The sequence below is a fragment of the Parambassis ranga genome, chromosome 5 (assembly GCF_900634625.1).
Source record: "Parambassis ranga chromosome 5, fParRan2.1, whole genome shotgun sequence".
Taxonomy (NCBI): domain Eukaryota; kingdom Metazoa; phylum Chordata; class Actinopteri; family Ambassidae; genus Parambassis; species Parambassis ranga.
In genome coordinates, this window is record NC_041026.1 from 3,765,269 (window position 1) to 3,784,875 (window position 19,607).

General features: G+C 48.1%; 1 protein-coding gene across 1 annotated transcript in view; it reads left to right on the forward strand.

Moving 5' to 3' along the window:
- trpc5a (transient receptor potential cation channel, subfamily C, member 5a) overlaps positions 1–19,607 on the forward strand; it is a 78,247-nt gene that overhangs the window by 38,905 nt on the left and 19,735 nt on the right. The window contains exons 2-9 of the mRNA XM_028405077.1: positions 784–825; positions 1,081–1,183; positions 1,478–1,728; positions 5,826–5,942; positions 6,037–6,099; positions 6,184–6,321; positions 6,793–6,999; positions 19,432–19,569. Of these exons, the coding sequence (XP_028260878.1) occupies positions 793–825; positions 1,081–1,183; positions 1,478–1,728; positions 5,826–5,942; positions 6,037–6,099; positions 6,184–6,321; positions 6,793–6,999; positions 19,432–19,569 (1,050 nt within the window). The 5' untranslated portion in view covers positions 784–792. The remainder of the gene's footprint in view (positions 1–783; positions 826–1,080; positions 1,184–1,477; positions 1,729–5,825; positions 5,943–6,036; positions 6,100–6,183; positions 6,322–6,792; positions 7,000–19,431; positions 19,570–19,607) is intronic.

The window sequence follows — 19,607 nt, forward strand, 5'->3', positions numbered from 1 at the left end:
CTGTCCATCACTGTCTCTCACTCTGTCCATCACTGTCCCTCACTGTCCATCACTGTCCATGTCCCTTACTGTCCATCACTGTCTCTCACTTTGTCAATTACTGTCTCTCACTATCTCTCATTGTCCATCACTCTGTCCCTCACTGTCCATCATTGTCCATCATGTCCATCACTCCGTCCCTCACTGTCTCTCACTGTCCATCACTTTGTCCCTCACTGTCCATCACTGTCCATGTCCCTTACTGTCCATCACTGTCTCTCACTTTGTCAATTACTGTCTCTCACTATCTCTCATTGTCCATCACTGTCCCTCACTGTCTCTCACTGTCCCTCACTGTCTCTCACTGTCCATCACTCTGTCCCTCACTGTCCATCACTCTGTCCCTCACTGTCCATCATTGTCCATCATGTCCATCACTCTGTCCCTCACTGTCTCTCACTGTCCATCACTTTGTCCCTCACTGTCCCTCACTGTCCATCACTCTGTCCCTCATTGTAATGGAAAGGTATTTAAATAGTCCATCATCTACAAGGAAACATCATATTTATGTCAAAGCCCCACAGCATGGGGATGAGGTAAACCGTTAGCTTCATAAGTGAGCAACAGATGAGCCTGAGGCGTTTTGTGATTTTAGCTTGGCTTAGAATGTGTGTGGTGTGTGTGTGTGTGTGTGTGTGTGTGTGTGTTTAGGGGTGACTCTGAGCAGTGTGTGTCGCAGCCACTGCAGCCGATCCAGCTGTGGACATTCATGGCCTTCCTTATAAGTCTCTCTCTGTTTTCCAGAGGGGCCAGATGAATCCGATGACACAGCTGTACTACAAGAAGGTGAGTCAAACACACACTGTTATATTTAATTCATTTTTGAATTCCAATCTTTAAAGCAAATCTTGTATCTAAATATTCAAGTGTTGAACAGCTGATGGATCAGCCCTGTGAGCTCCTTCAAGCCTGAAACAAACACAGAGATCTAATATTTGTTCAGATTTGTCCCCGCTTGCTGTGAAATATGGCGACAGATCTGTGGATAAATGCTCTGATTAAACGATCGGATGTTTAAAGTGGGCTTTGTTTGTGGTGTAGGCGACATACTCGCCGTACCGCGACCGCATTCCGCTTCAGATCGTCCGGGCTGAGGTGGAGCTGTCGGCGGAGGAGCGTGCCTACCTCACCGCGGTGGAGAAAGGTACACACACACACACTGTGTTTTATTACCCACAGCTGCATTCTGACCCACTCACCCGATGAACGAGCTGATGATGTCTGATGGCTGAGCAGCTGGTCCGACTGTTTGCAGCTGACATCAGAGCGTCCTTGTGGCGTGACGCAGCAAAGAAACCATGACGGTGAAACGCCAGAGGACCCTTGACCTTTTAATGACCTCGATTTTTCAGGATTGACTGAAGAGAATATCTTCAAATATGACACAAGTACTACTCATGCAGCTCCGACTGTTCTTACCCCGCCCTCCACCCTCCAGGTGACTATGCAGGGGTTAAACATGCCTTGCGGGAGGCGGAGGTCTACTACAACATGGACGTGAACTGTCTGGACCCGCTGGGCCGCAGCGCGCTCCTCATCGCCATCGAGAACGAGAACCTGGAGATCATGGAGCTCCTGCTGGACCACGGCATCCACACGGGCGACGCCCTGCTGTACGCCATCAGGAAGGAGGTGGTGGGCGCCGTGGAGCTGCTGCTGTCGCACCGGAGGCCGAGCGGCGAGAAGCAGGTGTGTGTGGACAGCCGTATGTTAATCTGTGGCACCCGGACTCATTCATGCATGCAAGTGTAGTCATCCAAGAATGTGTGTGTGTGTGTGTGTGTGTGTGTGTGTGTGTGTGTGTGATAATGAGCAGCCCATCCATTCATTGTGATGCTCGACGCCACATTCTGCTGAGAGGAGGAAAATTAAACAGCTCGTTTTATAGACAAACTGTGAAATTGGATTTAGAGACAGACAGTATATTTGTCTGCCTGCTGTATGTCTGTGTGTGTGTGTGTGTGTGTGAGCGAGAGAAAGAACATGTTGCACAGTTCAGTTACAGTGTAGGTGTTAAGGGGGATCAAGGAGGAGAGATTCAGAGACAGGAAGTGAAAGAGAGAGTGATTTAAACTCATGAGGGAGTGGAGAGATAAAGAGAGGAGGTGGTGATGGAGGGAGGGAGGGAGGGAGAGAGGAGGTGGTGAGGGAGGAGGGAGAGAGAGATTTAAACTCATGAGGGAGTGGAGAGATAAAGAGAGGAGGTGGTGATGGAGGGAGGGAGGGAGGGAGAGAGGAGGTGGTGAGGGAGGAGGGAGAGAGAGATTTAAACTCATGAGGGAGTGGAGAGATAAAGAGAGGAGGTGGTGATGGAGGGAGGGAGGGAGAGAGGAGGTGGTGAGGGAGGAGGTGGTGAGGGAGGAGGGAAGGAGGGAGGGAGGGAGAGAGCAGGGAGAGATGAAGAGAGGAGGTGGTGAGGGAGAGGGAGGGAGGGAGGGAGAGAGAGAGGAGGGAGAGATGAAGAGAGGAGGTGGTGAGGGAGGAGGGAAGGAGGGAGGGAGGGAGAGAGGAGGGAGAGATGAAGAGAGGAGGTGGTGAGGGAGGGAGGGAGGGAGGGAGAGAGAGAGGAGGGAGAGATGAAGAGAGGAGGTGGTGAGGGAGAGGGAGGGAGGGAGGGAGAGAGAGAGGAGGGAGAGATGAAGAGAGGAGGTGGTGAGGGAGGAGGGAAGGAGGGAGGGAGGGAGAGAGGAGGGAGAGATGAAGAGAGGAGGTGGTGAGGGAGGGAGGGAGGGAGGGAGGGAGGGAGAGAGAGAGGAGGGAGAGATGAAGAGAGGAGGTGGTGAGGGAGGGAGGGAGGAGGTGGTGAGGGAGGAGGGAAGGAGGGAGGGAGGGAGAGAGGAGGGAGAGATGAAGAGAGGAGGTGGTGAGGGAGAGAGAGGGAGGGAAGGAGGAGGGAGAGATGAAGAGAGGAGGGAGGGAGGGAGAGATGAAGGGAGGAGGTGGCGATGGAGAGAGAGAGAGGGAGAGATGGAGAGAGGAGGTGGTGATGGAGAGAGAGGGAGGGAGAGATGAAGAGAGGAGGTGGTGATGGAGAGAGAGAGAGGGAGAGATGAAGAGAGGAGGTGGTGATGGAGAGAGAGAGAGGGAGGGAGAGATGAAGAGAGGAGGTGGTGATGGAGAGAGAGAGAGGAAGGGAGATTTTTTAAAGGCTTCTTATTCATTAAATCTTTCCTTCCTGGACCGCATGAGGCTGTGAGGTTCCACGTTACCATGGCAACCAACCCTTGGCCGAAGCAGAGGATTGTGGGAAGGTTTTGGTCGTCTTTCAGTTGGACGCAGATCTGTTCTCACAGTGTTTCTTACAGCTTCATTACTTGTTTCACTCTATCCCACTGGTGCTCAACTTATGGCCCAGGGACCAAATTAGGGCCACGATAAGGTTGCTGTCTGGTCCTATGACTACGTTAGTTTGAGGAGAGCTAGCTAGCTACGCCGCAAAGATCAGCTGCTGCTTACTTCCTGTTGTTAGCTTGTAAAGTTAGCAAACTGTTTGTAAGGGACAGTCACCCTGCAGTGAATAACTAGCAGCTGATTGGATCAAACAAACCGGCCCTGTGATGGACTGCTGACCTGTCCAGGTGCACTCCGCCTCTCACCTGTAGACCGCTGGGATCGGCTCTGTGAACATTTACACTCTGAGACATGAGGTCCTGATGCATTCTTCCTGGCTCTGAGGAGAGACGGAGACACAGTGAAGAGGAGAGAATAAGAGATGAAGGACACGAGGAGTGATGAGGAGAGGATATGACACAGAGATATGCAAATGAGGAGAAAGGTCTCACAGACTCCCTCTCACACTTTCTTTGATGTGTGAAGTGTGTGAAGAAAAAGATTGTGTTCAAGTGTGTGTGTGTGTGTCTGCATTCAGGATGTTTTGATCTGATGGTGGATAGGAAACGTCCAGTTTAGTCCTCGTTCTGTCTTCTGACATAAAGTCACACTCACGTTTGGAGCCAGCCCTCAAGTGGACACTCAAGGAACTGCAGTTTTGTGTGATGTTTCATCCTTTTTGTGTGTTTAAGGCTACACATGCTACTAAAGCCAGATGTTAGGGGGTTTGTTGGTGGTCCTTGTTTACAGACCCAGGGAAAGGAGGAAGAAGAGGAGAGGAAGCAGGGGTGGTGAAGGAGGAGGTGAAACGAGGCAGCAGAAAAGACAGACTGAGAGCAGAGGGATGATAAGACGAAGAGGAGAAGCACTCTGCTTGGTTCTCCCTCTGAGAGATGAAAGCGAGTCCACACGTGTTCGCTGCACACCTCCCTCTTCCTCCAGACGTCTCCTCCCTCCTCTTCCTCCTTCAGATGTCTCAGTGTGCACATGTGTGTCAGTATCACAGGACTCCGTTGCCTGGTGTTGTTTGTTGTTGTTTTTGGCAGCATTTTCAAGTCGTCCCATTTAGCATTTAGCATGTAGCATGTATAACACAGTACAGTGCGGGCTGCTGTGATGCTGCTGCTGCTTCTGGGTGATGTTTGGATAGCATCAGCCTGCCAGCTGTTCTCCGTGTGTTTGTCCATCCCTGGCATTTTGTTTGTACAAGATCTGAACCCCCCTCCAAAACAACCTTCAAATATGGCTGCCGGGCTTGTTGTTGTTGTTGTTGATGCGAGGTTGCCAGGCAACCAGCAGAGGCTACAGAAAGTCACTGCTGCTGGGCCAGAGATGGAGAGAAGTCTGACCAGTGTTTATGCTATCAGCTACGCTAACTGTTGTTTTTTGAATAAGGTGTACCATCACATGATTACAGAAGCCACCCTGGTAATGGTTGTGGTCAGGTTCAGCTGCAGCGCATGTTTAGTTCTCTACACATCGTCTGTTATCAGGTCAAGTTCACCAGACTCAGATTGACAGAAACACTTGTAAGTACACTTGAGTTTTTGTCGGGTTAACCCTGATCTGAACAAAGGTGTAAAACACACAAGAGTCACACAATGACACACATACACTGACAGAGTGAGGCAGCAGTGGAGCAGCAGCTGTTAGTTCTGTGAAGGTGTGGAGTCTGGAGGAGGCCTGTAAGACCCCGTTCACACTGGGGAAATCAATCCGGCTAGACCGGGATTTGGGCCATATCTGGATAAATCTGGATAGATCTTGATCCACCTCCGATGGTGGAAGGTGGTCTTAAATGTGACTCAGGTCTGAACACAAACACGTACATCTACCGGGGTTCCAGTGTCCAAACACAAACCGCGCGACACATGCACACATCCTCTCATACTCCGGCCTGAACGGGGTCTGATTTTTGCGAGGCGCCACCTAGCGGTTTGAAGGACAACAAAGAAGCCAGGTTATGCCGGATTGAGTGCGGACATGTGTGTGTGATAGCCAGATTTGAAAATAGGTCTGAATGTATCCAGCTTATCTGGATTCAATCCTACTGTAGCTGGACTGACTCTCCAGTGTGAACGGGGCCTATGTGAGTCTCTGTAGAACAGACATAATACTATTCTATAGAGTCACTATATGACCTATAAAACAGTCATATTGAAGCACACCTCTGAGGAGACGACGGCCATCATGTCCTGTAATGACACATGCTGGAGGTGTGGGTCTAACAGAGGACGTGGTCTTAAATGAATGAATCTCTGCACCGCTGAGAGCCTGAAACTTCTGTTATTGATCATCACGCTGATTAAATTAGTTTCAATCTGATTAGAGTTTAATTAGATTCATCATCTGGCTAATGTGTCTTCTTCCTCCTGACACAACAGGGCCACATGTAAGAGCTGAATCACAGCTTTTAACTGCACACACACACATTAACCCCTCTCCTACTCCTCCAGGTCCCCTCGCTCATGATGGACAGTCAGTTTTCAGAGTTCACCCCAGACATAACTCCCATCATGCTCGCTGCTCACACCAACAACTACGAGATCATCAAGCTGCTCGTCCAGCGGAAGGTGAGCGCACATGTTCATGAGACAGCACGTGGACATATATATATATATATATATATATATATGATGTATTGATCTGTATGGCTGCTCTTCACAGGTCACCATCCCCAGACCACACCAGATCAGATGTGACTGTGTGGAGTGTGTCTCCAGTTCAGAGGTGAGTCCTTACGTCTTCATCATCAACACCATGTGATGCAGACCCACTGCAGAGGGATCACATGTCCTGTTGATTCCTCTGCAGGTCGACAGCCTTCGACATTCACGCTCTCGACTCAACATCTACAAAGCTCTGGCCTCGCCGTCCCTCATCGCGCTGTCCAGCGAGGACCCCATCCTCACGGCCTTCAGGCTGGGCTGGGAGCTCAAAGAACTCAGCAAGGTAGATTTACTGTCAAATTAAATGACGTTACAACAACTTAAAGTGTCGCCATTAAAACAAAACACGCACACACTGTCCACCAGGGACCTCCAGAGCCACTCCAGTCCTCCTTGGCAGCGATCCTTCATGCAGTCAGATGTCCTGGAGCGATGCCACAGCCTGAACTTGATGGGCTGTTAAAACTTGTGTGGCAGCACTCGGTTTTATTTGTGCTGTATGTATTTCTGTCACTTGTTCTCTCTAACCCTGATTTGCGGCGTGCAGCTGGCTTTTCTTTCAAGGCAAAAAACTACTTTTATGGAAGATAACAGGAACAGACAGGCTCCTGTTCAGGTCGTCAGAAACATTCATGTCAAAATAAAACCCGATAAAACCTGAGGAGACAAAATCAGACCATGAAAGTCAAAGTTAGAGCTGCCGTAAACGCTTCACAATTTCCATCTTCCTGCTCTCATATCCCCCTGATTCCAGGTGGAGAATGAGTTTCGTCAGGAGTACGAGGAGCTCTCTCAGCAGTGCAAACGTTTTGCCAAGGACCTCCTGGATCAGGCCAGGAGCTCCCGAGAACTGGAGACCATCCTGAACCACAGAGACAATGACCAGAGCGAGGAACTGGACCCCAGACAGTGCCACGACCTGGCGAAGCTCAAGCTCGCCATCAAATACCACCAGAAAGAGGTAAGACCCCGACCTGGACCGCTTCACCTGTCGCTGTGTGTATGTGTCAGCTGACACTTCTCATTTTGAGATGCTTATGGTAAACGTTATGCTAACAAGCTAATGCTAAGGTGCATTCTGAATTTGCCGGTTAACATGCTAGCTAAACATGTGTTTCTGTAAGTATGCTAATATGAGAAATAACTCAGATATTATATACTAAATGTATATGTTAAACTTAACACAACTCAATTTGTTTTGTTAGCATGTTACACACAGTTTAGCATACTTACTGTAACGCTAACAAGGTAACATGTTATGCTTTTCCATTAATATGGGTTATAAGCACCTGCACATGTTAATAAGCTATTAAGCTAACCCTCTTTGATAGCATATTATATGCTAATGTACCGAGAATTATGCTAAAAAGCTAACAGAAAGCTATGCAGACATGCTAATTAAGCTAGCTTTTTTCATCATTTTGGTGAAATTGGTGGTTCATTGTGTCGAAAATGGGAATAATTCCTTGGATTTGTTGACACGAGGACTCTCTGACCCAGTTATGTCTTTTAAAACTCACACACACACACACACACAGTCCTGCAGTATATCTTCTTCCTTGTCTGTGTGAAATTGAGGGACTCACCTCACTCACCTCATGGGACCTGTCAGCGGAGAGTGAGAATGCAAAGGATCTACGGAGAGCCGGGGGAGGGGGGGAGTGAGAGGATGGGTGAGTGTGTGTGTGTGTGTGTGTGGAGAGAGAGGGGGGGTGGGTGAAAGCAACAGGGAGGGAAAGACTGAGTGAGATAATGAGCTGGAACAAGTGTGAGAGGATACAAAGCGAGCAAACTGGAAGGAGAGATTTAATGGGACAGAAAGAGAAAAATGGAGAGCTAGAGGGATCAAGTGAGCGCATGAGCGAGGAAGAGATGGAGATTTGATGGGATGGAGCTAGAGAACAAAACAGAGTTAGAAAAAGCCCCTAGGCGATGTCTGTCTCTCCCCGTCCATCAGCATGTCTGCTCCCTGCTGTTTGCGGCCTCCTGCAACAGAGGGACACTGTCAGACAGATGAAAGCAGGGGTGGGGAGGACGGAATGAGACATGAGAGCAGGAAATGAAGTGCTTTGGCTCTCTCTTGAGTACAAGAGGTGTCGAAAAACTGAGCAGGGAAGATCGACATGCTGAGTGCCAGACAGAGGCGACATGTTTTCCCGCTGGAACCCTTGTGATTGTTATTTGGACTTTTTCCTCCTAAATGATCACATTTTTGGCCTGAACATGAAAAACTCATCAAACTTAACATGGTTGCTACCAAGCTAACATGCTAAGTGGTACCAAAAGTTTGGTTTTGCATGGTGGCAACCCGTGTAAATTTGTATGTGCATACCGGGCCATGTCCAGGTATTGTGCACATGTGTTGATATGTGCTAATAATATATGCAGTCATGGTGCAAAAATATGCTAATAAGCTAAATTACTGAGCATTACATCCTAAACATGGGACTGTACTCCCTTTAGAAGCAGGTGTTCACACCTCTAACTTGTTAGCATGTGAACTGTTCACCTAACTGCATGCTAACCATTACATGCAACAGTGTTCACATGTTGTGTTTGCATGCTAGTTTAAAGACTGTGTTGGCAGGTTAGCATGTTAGCACGTTAGCTGGATGGACCCAGGTGGAGACGGATAGTTAGTCAGAGGCTGCAGTGAAGAACACTGCAGGTGAAAGAGATGAAGAGCAGGATGAAAACAGTCTAACAGTGACAGAGGAGATGATTTAATACATAATGTCTGAGCCTGAAGAAATTAGCATATAAATTGAGCAGTCTTTAAATAGACCATTCGCAGCTTAAACATCACTTCCTTATTGACCAGGACTCTTTGTGTTAGTGCTCACGGCTACTGAAACAAAGTTCCACGCTACACGTCACCATCAGGTTATAGAGCACACGGCGCATGCTGCCATGATGAGAACCAAGTGGAATCAGCTGTGATCGATCCACTTGGTTCACCAGAAGTGCTCACGGTACCTGAACACAGAGACACAACTGAAACAGTCAGTAAAAGTTAAAATAGATGGAATGTTTTGAAGATGTCACCCTCAGATTTGTTGCAGGATTTTTTACTGAACTCGTCATAATTAAGCTCCCATTCAGGATAATCATGTGTTCTCATTATCATCCTGCCGATCGGTCAGGAGTTCACAGCTTCCCCTCACTACGTTCCACCTGTGACAGCGATACACTAATTAAATATCCGCCACGCTTCCTCGCAGCAGAGACTGGGAGGAAGCTGGCGAGCAGCCTGCCTTCCTGTGCCGAGGAAGCCGCCATCCTCTACACCTTGCTGGGAGGTATAATTGGCTGCAGCTCGAGCTGCTTTGAGAGAGATTTGTTCAGAAAGTCTTATTTCTCCAAACATCCCGTGGCATCCTGGAGACTCAGCTCAGCTCTGAAATAAGACATGTTCTCAAGTTGAACAAAAAAAGGAGGAAATGAGGCGATGGAGATGTTAAGGAGGGAGGAGGGGAGGGAGGAAGAGAGGGAGGAAGAGAGGGAGGAGGAGAGGGAGGAGGTGAGGGGGAGGAGACGGAGGAACAGAGGGGGAGAAGAGGAGGGAGGAGAGGAAGGAAGAGGGAGGAGGTGAGGGGGGAAAAGAGGGAGGAAGAGAGGGAGGAGGAGAAGAAGGAATAGAGGGGGGAGAGAGGGAGGAAGAGAGGGAGGAGGAGGAGGAGAGGAAGGAAAAGAGGGAGGAGGTGAGGGGGAAAAGAGGGAGGAGGAGAAGAAGGAATAGAGGGGGGAGAGAGGAGGAGGAGAGGGAGCCTCTGTCTGTGAATGGGTGAAAAACCAGAGGAGCTCAGCTAAAGTGATGTAAGAACCGGGTTTACAGGGTTAAACATGTTCCGTCTTTGATGTTCCCGCTGGAACCTGCATTAAACCAGATTAAACACTATGAACATATGTTTAGATTGAAACAGCTCGACAGCGGCTGACTGAACCAGATATGGACCGAGCCCGACCTCTGAGGCAGAGCTGAGATCCTCTGTCTGAGCCTGACCTGGGTGGGTCATGCTCAGGCTTGGGAAGGGTTGGGCCGGATGTTTTGGCCCGATCTAAGCTCTACTCTGAGGTCCATGTTTGAGTCTACCTGATGTCCTGGTTAATCCACATACAGGCAAAGAGGCATCATGTGAATTGTGTGGCACTGTTACCAGAACCTGGTTGAGGTGATGGATCATTCTGTCTGAACTCCTCCAGCTGCTTCACCTGTCCTGCCATCACGTCCACAGATCCCCTCTTAGAGGCTAGCTGCTAGCTCCCTCTGCTGCTAATGTTTTCAGTTCATTGATAATCCAGCATTATAATTTCTAATCTGCGCTGAGTGCCTGATGTTGAACATGTGGAACTCCGTCACACATGAACATGAAGACACACAACACAGGTGATGAATCAGGAGCACATCGTGGAGCTGAGAGGAGGTGATCCAGAGAGGAACATAAAGAAGGAGGAAGAGGAGGAGGAGGAAGAGGTGGAGGAAGAGGAGGGGGAGGAAGAGGAGGAGGAGGAAAGTCTGACGGGGAAGGTGAAGGAAGTGACAGAAGGACGGGAGGAGAGAGGGAGAAGGTGGGAAGGAGGTTGCAGGAGGCTTATGTAAGTGTACTGATGGTATTCGACAACTACCTCCAGAGACGCACACACACACACACTCACACAAATTACTGTCACACACACACACACACAGAGGGAGTCTGTGTGTGTGTCAGCTTCTGTTGTCGTCATGGCGTCCAGGCGCCGGAGTCTGCATCCTTTATAACCACAGGTCACTGCTGCACAAGGAACAGAAATAATCTGAACTTCCAGATGGTCCTTGAATGCATCGTGTGTGTCTCTGTGTGTGTGTGTGTGTGTGTGTGTGTGTTTACAGACATAAATATGTGTCTGCATTCTGACGGGGGTGTGTGAGCACATCCACGTCAGCATTCTCCGATGCGATCAATGCAAATTACATCTCCGATATACGCCATGTTTCTTTGGGATCAATACACGCACACACACACACACACGCTGGGCTGGGAGAGTCCAGCTCAGCATTCCACACACACTCCTCTCCAGCTCCATCTCGTCTTTGTAACCTTGCGTCTCTCTCTCCTGGGAATCCTTCCACTCTTCCTCTGTTCTTTCACTCCTCCAGTTCTTCATCACTTCTCTCCTTCTGAATCCTCCTCATTCAATCACTTCTTCCCTTGCTTCCTTCCTTCCTATAATTGCTCCTTCCCTTTCTCTCCTGTCCTCTCGTTGGTTTCCTCCACTCCTTCCTTTCCTCTGTTTTAAATCCTTCATTCTTTTTCTCATCTCCTCCTTGGTACTCTTTCCTCTTCTCCTCCTCTTCCTCTTCTCCTCTCTTCTGGTCTTCTGGTCTTCTTTCTTTCACTCCTCTCCTCACAGGTCTCCTCTCTCTGTCATCTTTCTGTCCACTCTTGTTTCCTCATGTCCTCTTCTCCACTCCTGTTCTTTTCCATCTCCTTTCCTTTGTCTCCTTGTCTCCTTGTCTCCTTACTCTCCTCTTCTTGCATTTCCTCTCACCTCCTGTCTTCTTCCTTTCTTATGTGTCCTTGTCTCCTCTGTCCCTTCCCTTGCTCCCTTGTCTTCCTTTCCTTCCTTCTTGCTTTCTTTCTTCCCGTCCTCTCCTCTCCTTCTAAATGTGTTCCTGGTTATTGATCCAATAACATAATGGGTGAATTACACTCACACACACACTCATGCTGAGGGCCTTTAAATGCCAAATAACTTCTCTGATTGGCTGTTCTACACCAGGAGTAATGAAGTGTGTCCGGCTGGCAGAGAGGTGGAGGAAGGTGGCAGACAGCCTCCACAACATTCTGAGTGATGGAGACAACACATCCGGCCTTAGATGGATCTCTGAGTCCTCACTGATCCACAGCAGCTTCCAGGAGTCCACTGCTGCTTCTCCACACTTCCTCAGAAACATTTGGGTTCTGCTGTGTGTTGATCACACACACGATGTGCGGTAAATTGTGGAGAGGAATGACGGCAAGAAAAAAAACAGAAGAAGACATGAAGGAGACAATAAGAGGAGATGAAGAGCAGAGATGGATGGAAGCTGAATAATGAACCATAAATCAATTCAATTCATCCTCGCTGTGCTGCTTGGCAGTGTGAAGTGTTGCCTGTGTGTGTGTGTTAATCTGCTGGAGGGAGGGGGGGGGGGGGGTTGGCAGCTTTCCAAAACAGCCCAAATTATCCTCGTTCTCTTTTAGTGCTGTGGAGAAACAACAGAGCGGAAACAGCCACAGTGCTGCAGTGTGTGTGTCTGTGTGAGCGCCGGCCTACACACACACAGCATGCAGCTGAACAGAGCTGCCGCATTAACACACAAACAGAAACCAAACATACAGATGCAGAGAGTTGCTGAAATATTTTCCCACACTGAACGTCGCTCCTTCTCATGTAGTAGAACAGGTGGGAGTTGTAGCTGTGGTAACCGAGTCCTAAACTGTGATGTTACCAAGGTAACCAAGACCCAAAAACGAGAGTAATCTCATTTGTTGGGGTAATGTTAATATTGACACTTGTAGCATTTTTGGCTTCCTGCAGCAGGGTGTCAAAAGGCTGCCACAAAATCACTTCCTGTCTGGTAGTTACTTCCTGGCTGGTAGTTACTTCCTGTATAGTAGGTACTTCCTGTCTGGTAGGTACTTCCTGTATGGTCAGTACTTCCTGTATGGCAGTTACATCCTGTCTGGTAGGTACTTCCTGTATAGTAGGTACTTCCTGTATAGTAGGTACTTCCTGTCTGGTAGGTACTTCCTGTATGGTATGTACTTCCTGTCTGGTAGGTACTTCCTGTATGGTATGTACTTCCTGCCACCTGAGTGTGCAGGTCAATTTAATATAAGTTGTGTTAGCTGTTTACATATTTACAAGGCTAGCACCTAGCACTAAAAAATTTGAGCTAGCTAACACATAAGCCCCTTTGTGGGGCTGGTGGCTTGTCCAGGCTGTGTCCTGTCCCTCTTCTGTTACTTTCACTTTCATTTTCCCTTCTGGTGAGCTCTTAGCATCAGGACTTGGTTAGCTTTAGGTGAAGCTGGTTGTGTGGGTTTCTCAAACACTGGTGTAAACTCTGAGTCCTCTTCGTTCTGCTCACTGTTGTGTTTGTTTCCGTCTGGTGTGACAGCCAGCCGAGCCGACAGAGAAAAAAACACTTTGGTGACATTTTCAGTGTTTACAAGGTTTCATTTGATGCGACGCGACAGGAAGCAGAGAACAGATGAGCAGCCAGAGCAGAGGGCTGAGGATGAAAGACGGATGGAGCGGCAGACAGAGCGGCGGCTAGGAGCTGATATGGCAGGTGGAGGGAAATAACAACCAGAGCGAAGGTGGAACAGAGGAGTCAGCAAAAGAGCGAGTGACTCACACGCAGCATGGCGGTGGAGTGTACATGTATTTCTGTTCCTGTGCTTGATTAGAGGCTGAGCAGAGTTTAGAGGAACGGAAGGAAAACTTCAGGAGAGAGGAGGGGAAACACACACGGGGTGAAGTTTGATAAATGACAGCTATCAAGGAGACATGAGGAGAGAGTCATTACCAGAATGGAGGAGTGGATGGAGTTATTCTGGGAAACAGCAGGCGAGGAATATCTGGATGGAGCAAAAAAGCAGTGAGGAGAAGAGGTCGGACGAGATGTGGCGAGACCTCTGAACATGTTAACATGGAGGTCTGTGAGGACTGAGTCACGCCCTCAGGTGGCCGCTGCAGGTTTTGTGCGCTTCATTTGTCGTACATGGAGTAAACGTGTGTCTGTTCTCTCAGAGCTTTTATGAGCCTCTTGCAGGGTGATACTGAGATGATGTCACAGGTGTGAGGTGTTAGCTTTAGCGCTCTACAAATGACAAACATCCACTAGTGTCACTCCACAACAGATCGATTAGACAAATCACTCATTTTCCTAATGTAGCATAGTTTTTTTGGTGAATTGATCGTCCTCACAGTCTCATTTTTTCACGTCTTCCTGCCGATCACTTTTCCCTCATGTCCCTCTTGTTTCCATTGATCTCTTCAGTTGAACTGTCAGGGGGTCTTAATTTCAGTTGAACTCTTTAACCTCCATTTAACCTACAATAACACCCTGGAACGTGTGTGTGTGTGAGGCAGAGAGAGATGGAGATAGACAGAGCCCAGTGTGCGCCCGGCAGTTGTGTGTCTCTACACACTGTGTTTGTTTTGAATGATTTAAAATCACTTTTTTAGTCTTCGGGCCTGTGATACCTGCAGTCTGCTAAATTATGTATCAACATCTCAATAATAAATGGATTGTGTGTGTGTGTCAGTGTATTGGTTTGTATCAGTGTGTGTGTGTGTGTGTGTGTGTTTGCACAATAATCCGCTGCAGCAGCTGAATAATAAATTGCATTCATGTTTTATTTACAGCATCCAAGTAAACGATTGCTTTAATTAATCTATCAACACATGTCCTCAATTATCAGGGCGCACACACACACACACACACACACACACACACACACACACACACACACATCCACAGGTGCACACACACAGCACACAGTCAATCTGCAGTGTGTTATTTTTTCCACCTTTCTGCTTTCCGCTGCGTCTGAATCGCCATGCACTCGGCAGCCATCTTGGAAACGCTCTTAGGGTCAACATTACACCAGCTTCCTCCATCCGTTAGCCCTCAAGCTAAGAGTTCGTGCTGCGCCCCTGGTGGTTCGGACCACTCGGTATTTAGACATGACACCATTGAGACACCATGGAATCAATATATTCGTGTTGTTGTTGTGGTTGTTGTTGGGGGAGGGGCTCATCACCATGGTAACCAAAGATAACAGTGACGGAAAGGAAAGTTTCACCTCATCTTTAAAGCTGAACCATCATTTTTTTATCTAAACATAAACCTGCCGCCATCAGAACGATGATGTCAGCCAAACGCCCAGATTCGCGTAAACGTAAACACGTGTCGTTTTCTTGGGTCATTGACACAGAGGCCGTGTCTTGTCATGAGGATGTGGTCATATTTGTGCGACTTGCCAGCTATCAAGGATCCTCAGCGGCTTGCTGTGCTCCAGCTTTGTTGGTCTGACTGATTGAATTGACTGACAGGTGGTTCGTCCAATCAGCTGTAGAGTATTATTTTGATGTGTTTTCACGCAGCAGCTGTGTTGGTTTAGGTTGTCTTTGGAGAATTATTTGCATCATCTCCTCGACTGTGTGTATTCTCTTCTTCTTCATCTGTATACACACTGGTTATTGAGAGGAAGAAGAGGGTGAAAGCAGTGGAGGAAGTGGAGGGGAGGGTGAAGCAAAAAAAAAAAACAGACGCAGAAAAGGAGAGCGAGGAAAGAGACGAGGAAATAAGACAGAGAAAATCTAATAGAAAGAAGAAATGCAGAGCAGGAGGCTGAACGTGCTGCACACACACACACACTCACTCCACTTTCCATATTTGCATGTAAATCACAAGCACAGCCGGCCTGTATCAGTGTTAGCGTAGCTCTGGATTAGCGTCTCGCTTTGTTTCGCAGAGAGGGTAGATTATATCAGAGAAATTGAATTAACTGGCGCTACGTAGCGTAGCCACAGTTAGCATATTTCTTAGTTTAATGGTCAGGGGGCAGATTGCCCAGAAATTGAATTAGCTGGATAAGTGGCAGTGGTGGGCAGATTGAAGTGGAGCCCCGAGCACGAGGAGAGGACGGCAGGCGGGGTCAGGACTGGACTGCTTCCCTACCAGGAATGTTCATACGCTGTAATACGGCAAAGATGTTCTGAGTGTAGGTGTGAAAGGACAACAGAAACAACAAAGGGTTAAGAGGGGACAAATCAGGTTTTGGATGAAGGTGGGCTGCAGTGGAGTCTGATGTCTCCGAGATCAGACTCTAGTGAAACCATTGTCCAGAGGGCCTGAAATCGAACCTCGAGGAACAAGTTTTTGACGTGGCAGTTGATGCTGTTTGCATTGTCCTCTGGACCAGGTGCCCTCTGTGGTTACAAACTGGTGCAGAGCTCCAAGGATCCAGCTTCTCAAAGTCTGTATCTGGGCTCCTCTGTCACCAAAGTCTAACTAAAGGACTGTTGTGATGTCAAGGGGACCCTCAGAAGTGATGACCGGACCATTTTAGACCTGTCCACAGTCATTATAGGGACTCCCAGGAAGTTCCAGCTCCCATGTTGGATGCTTCCAGGATCAGGACCTGGGAGATGAAGCTAAGCTTTGTTCCATAAACATGGATCTCCTGGCTGGCCTTCTGGGATGGATGTTAGTCATCCTAATAGATTTAATAGGTATTTTATTGGGGATGTGACATCATGTAAGAGGAACCAATCAACTTCACTGTGGCCACGAGTCTGGCAGCTACTCAGCCAATCAGCAGATACAAAGGGAAGCCACAAAAAGCTCTCTGTAAATGAAGCTCATGTGTGCCAGACTGTCTGAAGTAAGACACATCACTCTGCCTCCTTGTGTAACCGTCCCCAGGACCTGCTCCCTGAACCACAACAGCGGAAATGCAAATAATGTAAGAGCCTATTCATTCCCTCGCACTGCGGGCTGCGGCTTCATTCAGTCATGAGTCATCAGAACTCGGCTCTCTGTGAGGACTTTAATCAAAGAGAGTTTGGGGCCTTTTTTTGGAGAGCCAGGTTTTACACTCGGCTAATCTTCCTGCCTGTGCCAGCTCCCAGGAGAATCTGCTGGATGACTGGGTGCCTTTAGTAGAGATTAAAATACTTCTTCAGTCAGCCTCCTTGTTTCTGCAACTTAGAGGAAAACAGTTCTCAGAGTCCCTCCTCCTCCCCCTCCTCACCCTCCTCCTCTGCTGTAACTCTTAGTTAATGCTTGTCTCTCTGATTCATTCCTGTATGTTTGTCCGTTGATTCTGTAAATGTCACTTGATGCCCGGTGTGCTGCCAGCAGTGCGGATCTCATGGTATATTCTGTCCTGGTTGTTGTGGTTTGTGTGTGGGTGCATGTGTCGCTGTGTGGGCGTTGTTGGCGTTCTGCGCTCGTCTCTTTAAATGTTTTATGAAAGAACAGACGCAGTGACAAACAATCTGACGACGCCACAAGACACGAAATGGAGGTTTTTTTCCACCTGGACGCTGACCAGCACGAACTTTAATACACGATTCATTGATTCACATCTCTTCTATAAAAGCACAATTTACAAGACTTTTAGACGAATTCAAGTATAAAACTAAAAAAAATGGAGCATGCTAGCATGTTAGCATGCTAACCAGCTACCAGCAGATAGGGTGACTACTGAAACAACCTATCTGGCGCCCTCCTGTGGTTGTATATATGTAGTAGTATGTAGGACGTCTGTTGGGATTGACTCGCTTTTTGGAGCCACCCTCTAGTGGCCACTTGAGGAACTGCAGCGCAATCACCAACACTGCAGTTGGACAGGAGTGAAGTTGAGTATGAAGGTGACTAAGATGCCGTCATCTGTGCGAGTGCTTGTTCGAGGGAGGAGCTTAAACATGCTAAATTAGGACACGCCTCCTAGTTCAGGATGAGTCATCAGTGGTTCTTGTGTGTTTTCCAGGAAGTGACGCAGTAACACACCTACAAGTGATTGTCTAGTGTTGGATCAGATGTCACTCGTGTTGCCCACCACACACACATACAGGTTATATGCAGACTGCATTTATCTGGTTCATCCTGGCTGACCACTGTGATGAAACGCTCCACCCACCGTCCCAGTTGTCTTGCTGTGTTATGTAATTTCAGCTGATTCGTCACTTTGTGACCAGCGATGCCTTCGTCCAGCCTCAGGTTTGTTATGTTTTCCTGTTGGGATCGGGCGCTCTGATTGGTGGAGGAGCTGCTCTGAATGTTTCTGTTGTGTCGGCGTGCAAAATGTTTTTGTGTCTGAGTAGTAAACTGTGACGAGGATGTTTACCGACTGATCAGAGGAGGAGAGAAAAGGAGCAGACTGCTGAAGAGCCAAGAGATCAACTCCCTCATTAGCATTCTGCTGCCATGGCAACAGGAAACCAAACCAGCAGCCGAGCAAGGGACGGAGAGGAGGAAGAGAGGAGGAAGAGGAAGAATAGGGAAAATGTTTGGAAGGGTAGGAGGAGCAGTGACGGGAGAAATAGAAGAGGAGGATGAAACAGGAGGAAGATTAGCAGGAGACAAGGAGGGAGAAGAGAGGCCTCCTTGGTTTGACTTCTAGCACTTTATCTCCTCTCATTCTTCAGCTTCTATCATCGTATCTATATAATTAAATCCTTTTGGTACACACACACACACGCACACACACACACACATATCACCACAAAGCCCGTAGATAAGAGGTGACCAACTTGTTCTGTAGCTGACTGAGTAAAACATGACGTGTGTGTGTGTGTGTGGACTCACATGTGCAGTCACATGACCAACATTCAGGAAGTCTCTATGTGGTTGGATGTTGTTAGTGCAGACTCAGATAGAAGACTTGTCGAATTGTTTAAGTGTTGACGCTTCATGCTAACTGTTAGGGGTCGCGTTGCATTGTGGGTAATTTAGGTCTTCAGTGCATATTTTACTCTGATTTATTAACAGAAGTGCTCTAAGGATGCCATCATTAGACGAGAGTAGCCTCTTTTTCTGGCAGTGAATGATGTTGTGGATGGGGTGTGACCGGTTACCATGGTAACCATGATCTGGACAGGTATCCTTTTTTTTTAAAGTTGACTGTAGTTTTCGTGCCTAAACTGAAAACAGAAAAGTCATTTAAAGTGACTGATAATGGTGAGAAGAGGCAGATGTTAAAGCCTTCACGCCAGGACCTGCTCGGTAGTGATGTTTTGATTCCATCATGGCGCTCTGTGGTCCCTTCGGACCTCTCTGAGCTGTTATGACAAACCAAAGGTTGCTTCCTGCTTCGACAGGTCTGCTCTGTTGCTTCCATTTACATCTCATTACAGCTGGCGTCACGCTGAAGGCTGTTCGTCCCCGTCAGCCCTTCAGCTGCCCTCTGAGTCTGCGAGTTCTTCAGCTCTTTCTGTTTGTCTTCACTTCTTCCCGTCTGCTTTTGGCTGATTAGTTCAGATTGTAAATTAGTCTCAGACTCTTATATAGGCTTTGGAAGACAGCAGCTTATCAATCACTTGAAGCTGTGTGTGTGTGTTAAAAGTGTGTTTTTTCCATTGAATAAATGGACGAAATAAACATCCAGCCCCAGCCACCTTCACACAAGGACACGCAGCTGCCATCAGCTCAACATTTAGCTAAAAGCTTTAAGAGGAGAACGGCCAAAATGCTAAAAACTAATGTTAACATCCAGACGGCACCTGAAGCTGTCAGTCAAACGCTCTGCTCCTGGTAGCAGAACACTTGGTGACTTTCCTTGTGTGGGCTTGTTTCATAAATCTAACCCTGCAGACACACACACACACACTGTCTGTCTGTTTGTCTCTTCAGTTCGTGGCGCAGCCGAACTGCCAGCAGCTGCTGGCCACGCTGTGGTACGACGGCTTCCCGGGCTGGAGGAGGCGACACTGGGCGGTCAAACTGGTCACATGCTTCATCATCGGACTCCTGTTTCCTGTCTTCTCACTGGTAAGGGACCAAAGGTGGAAGGAGGAGGGGGGGAGGGG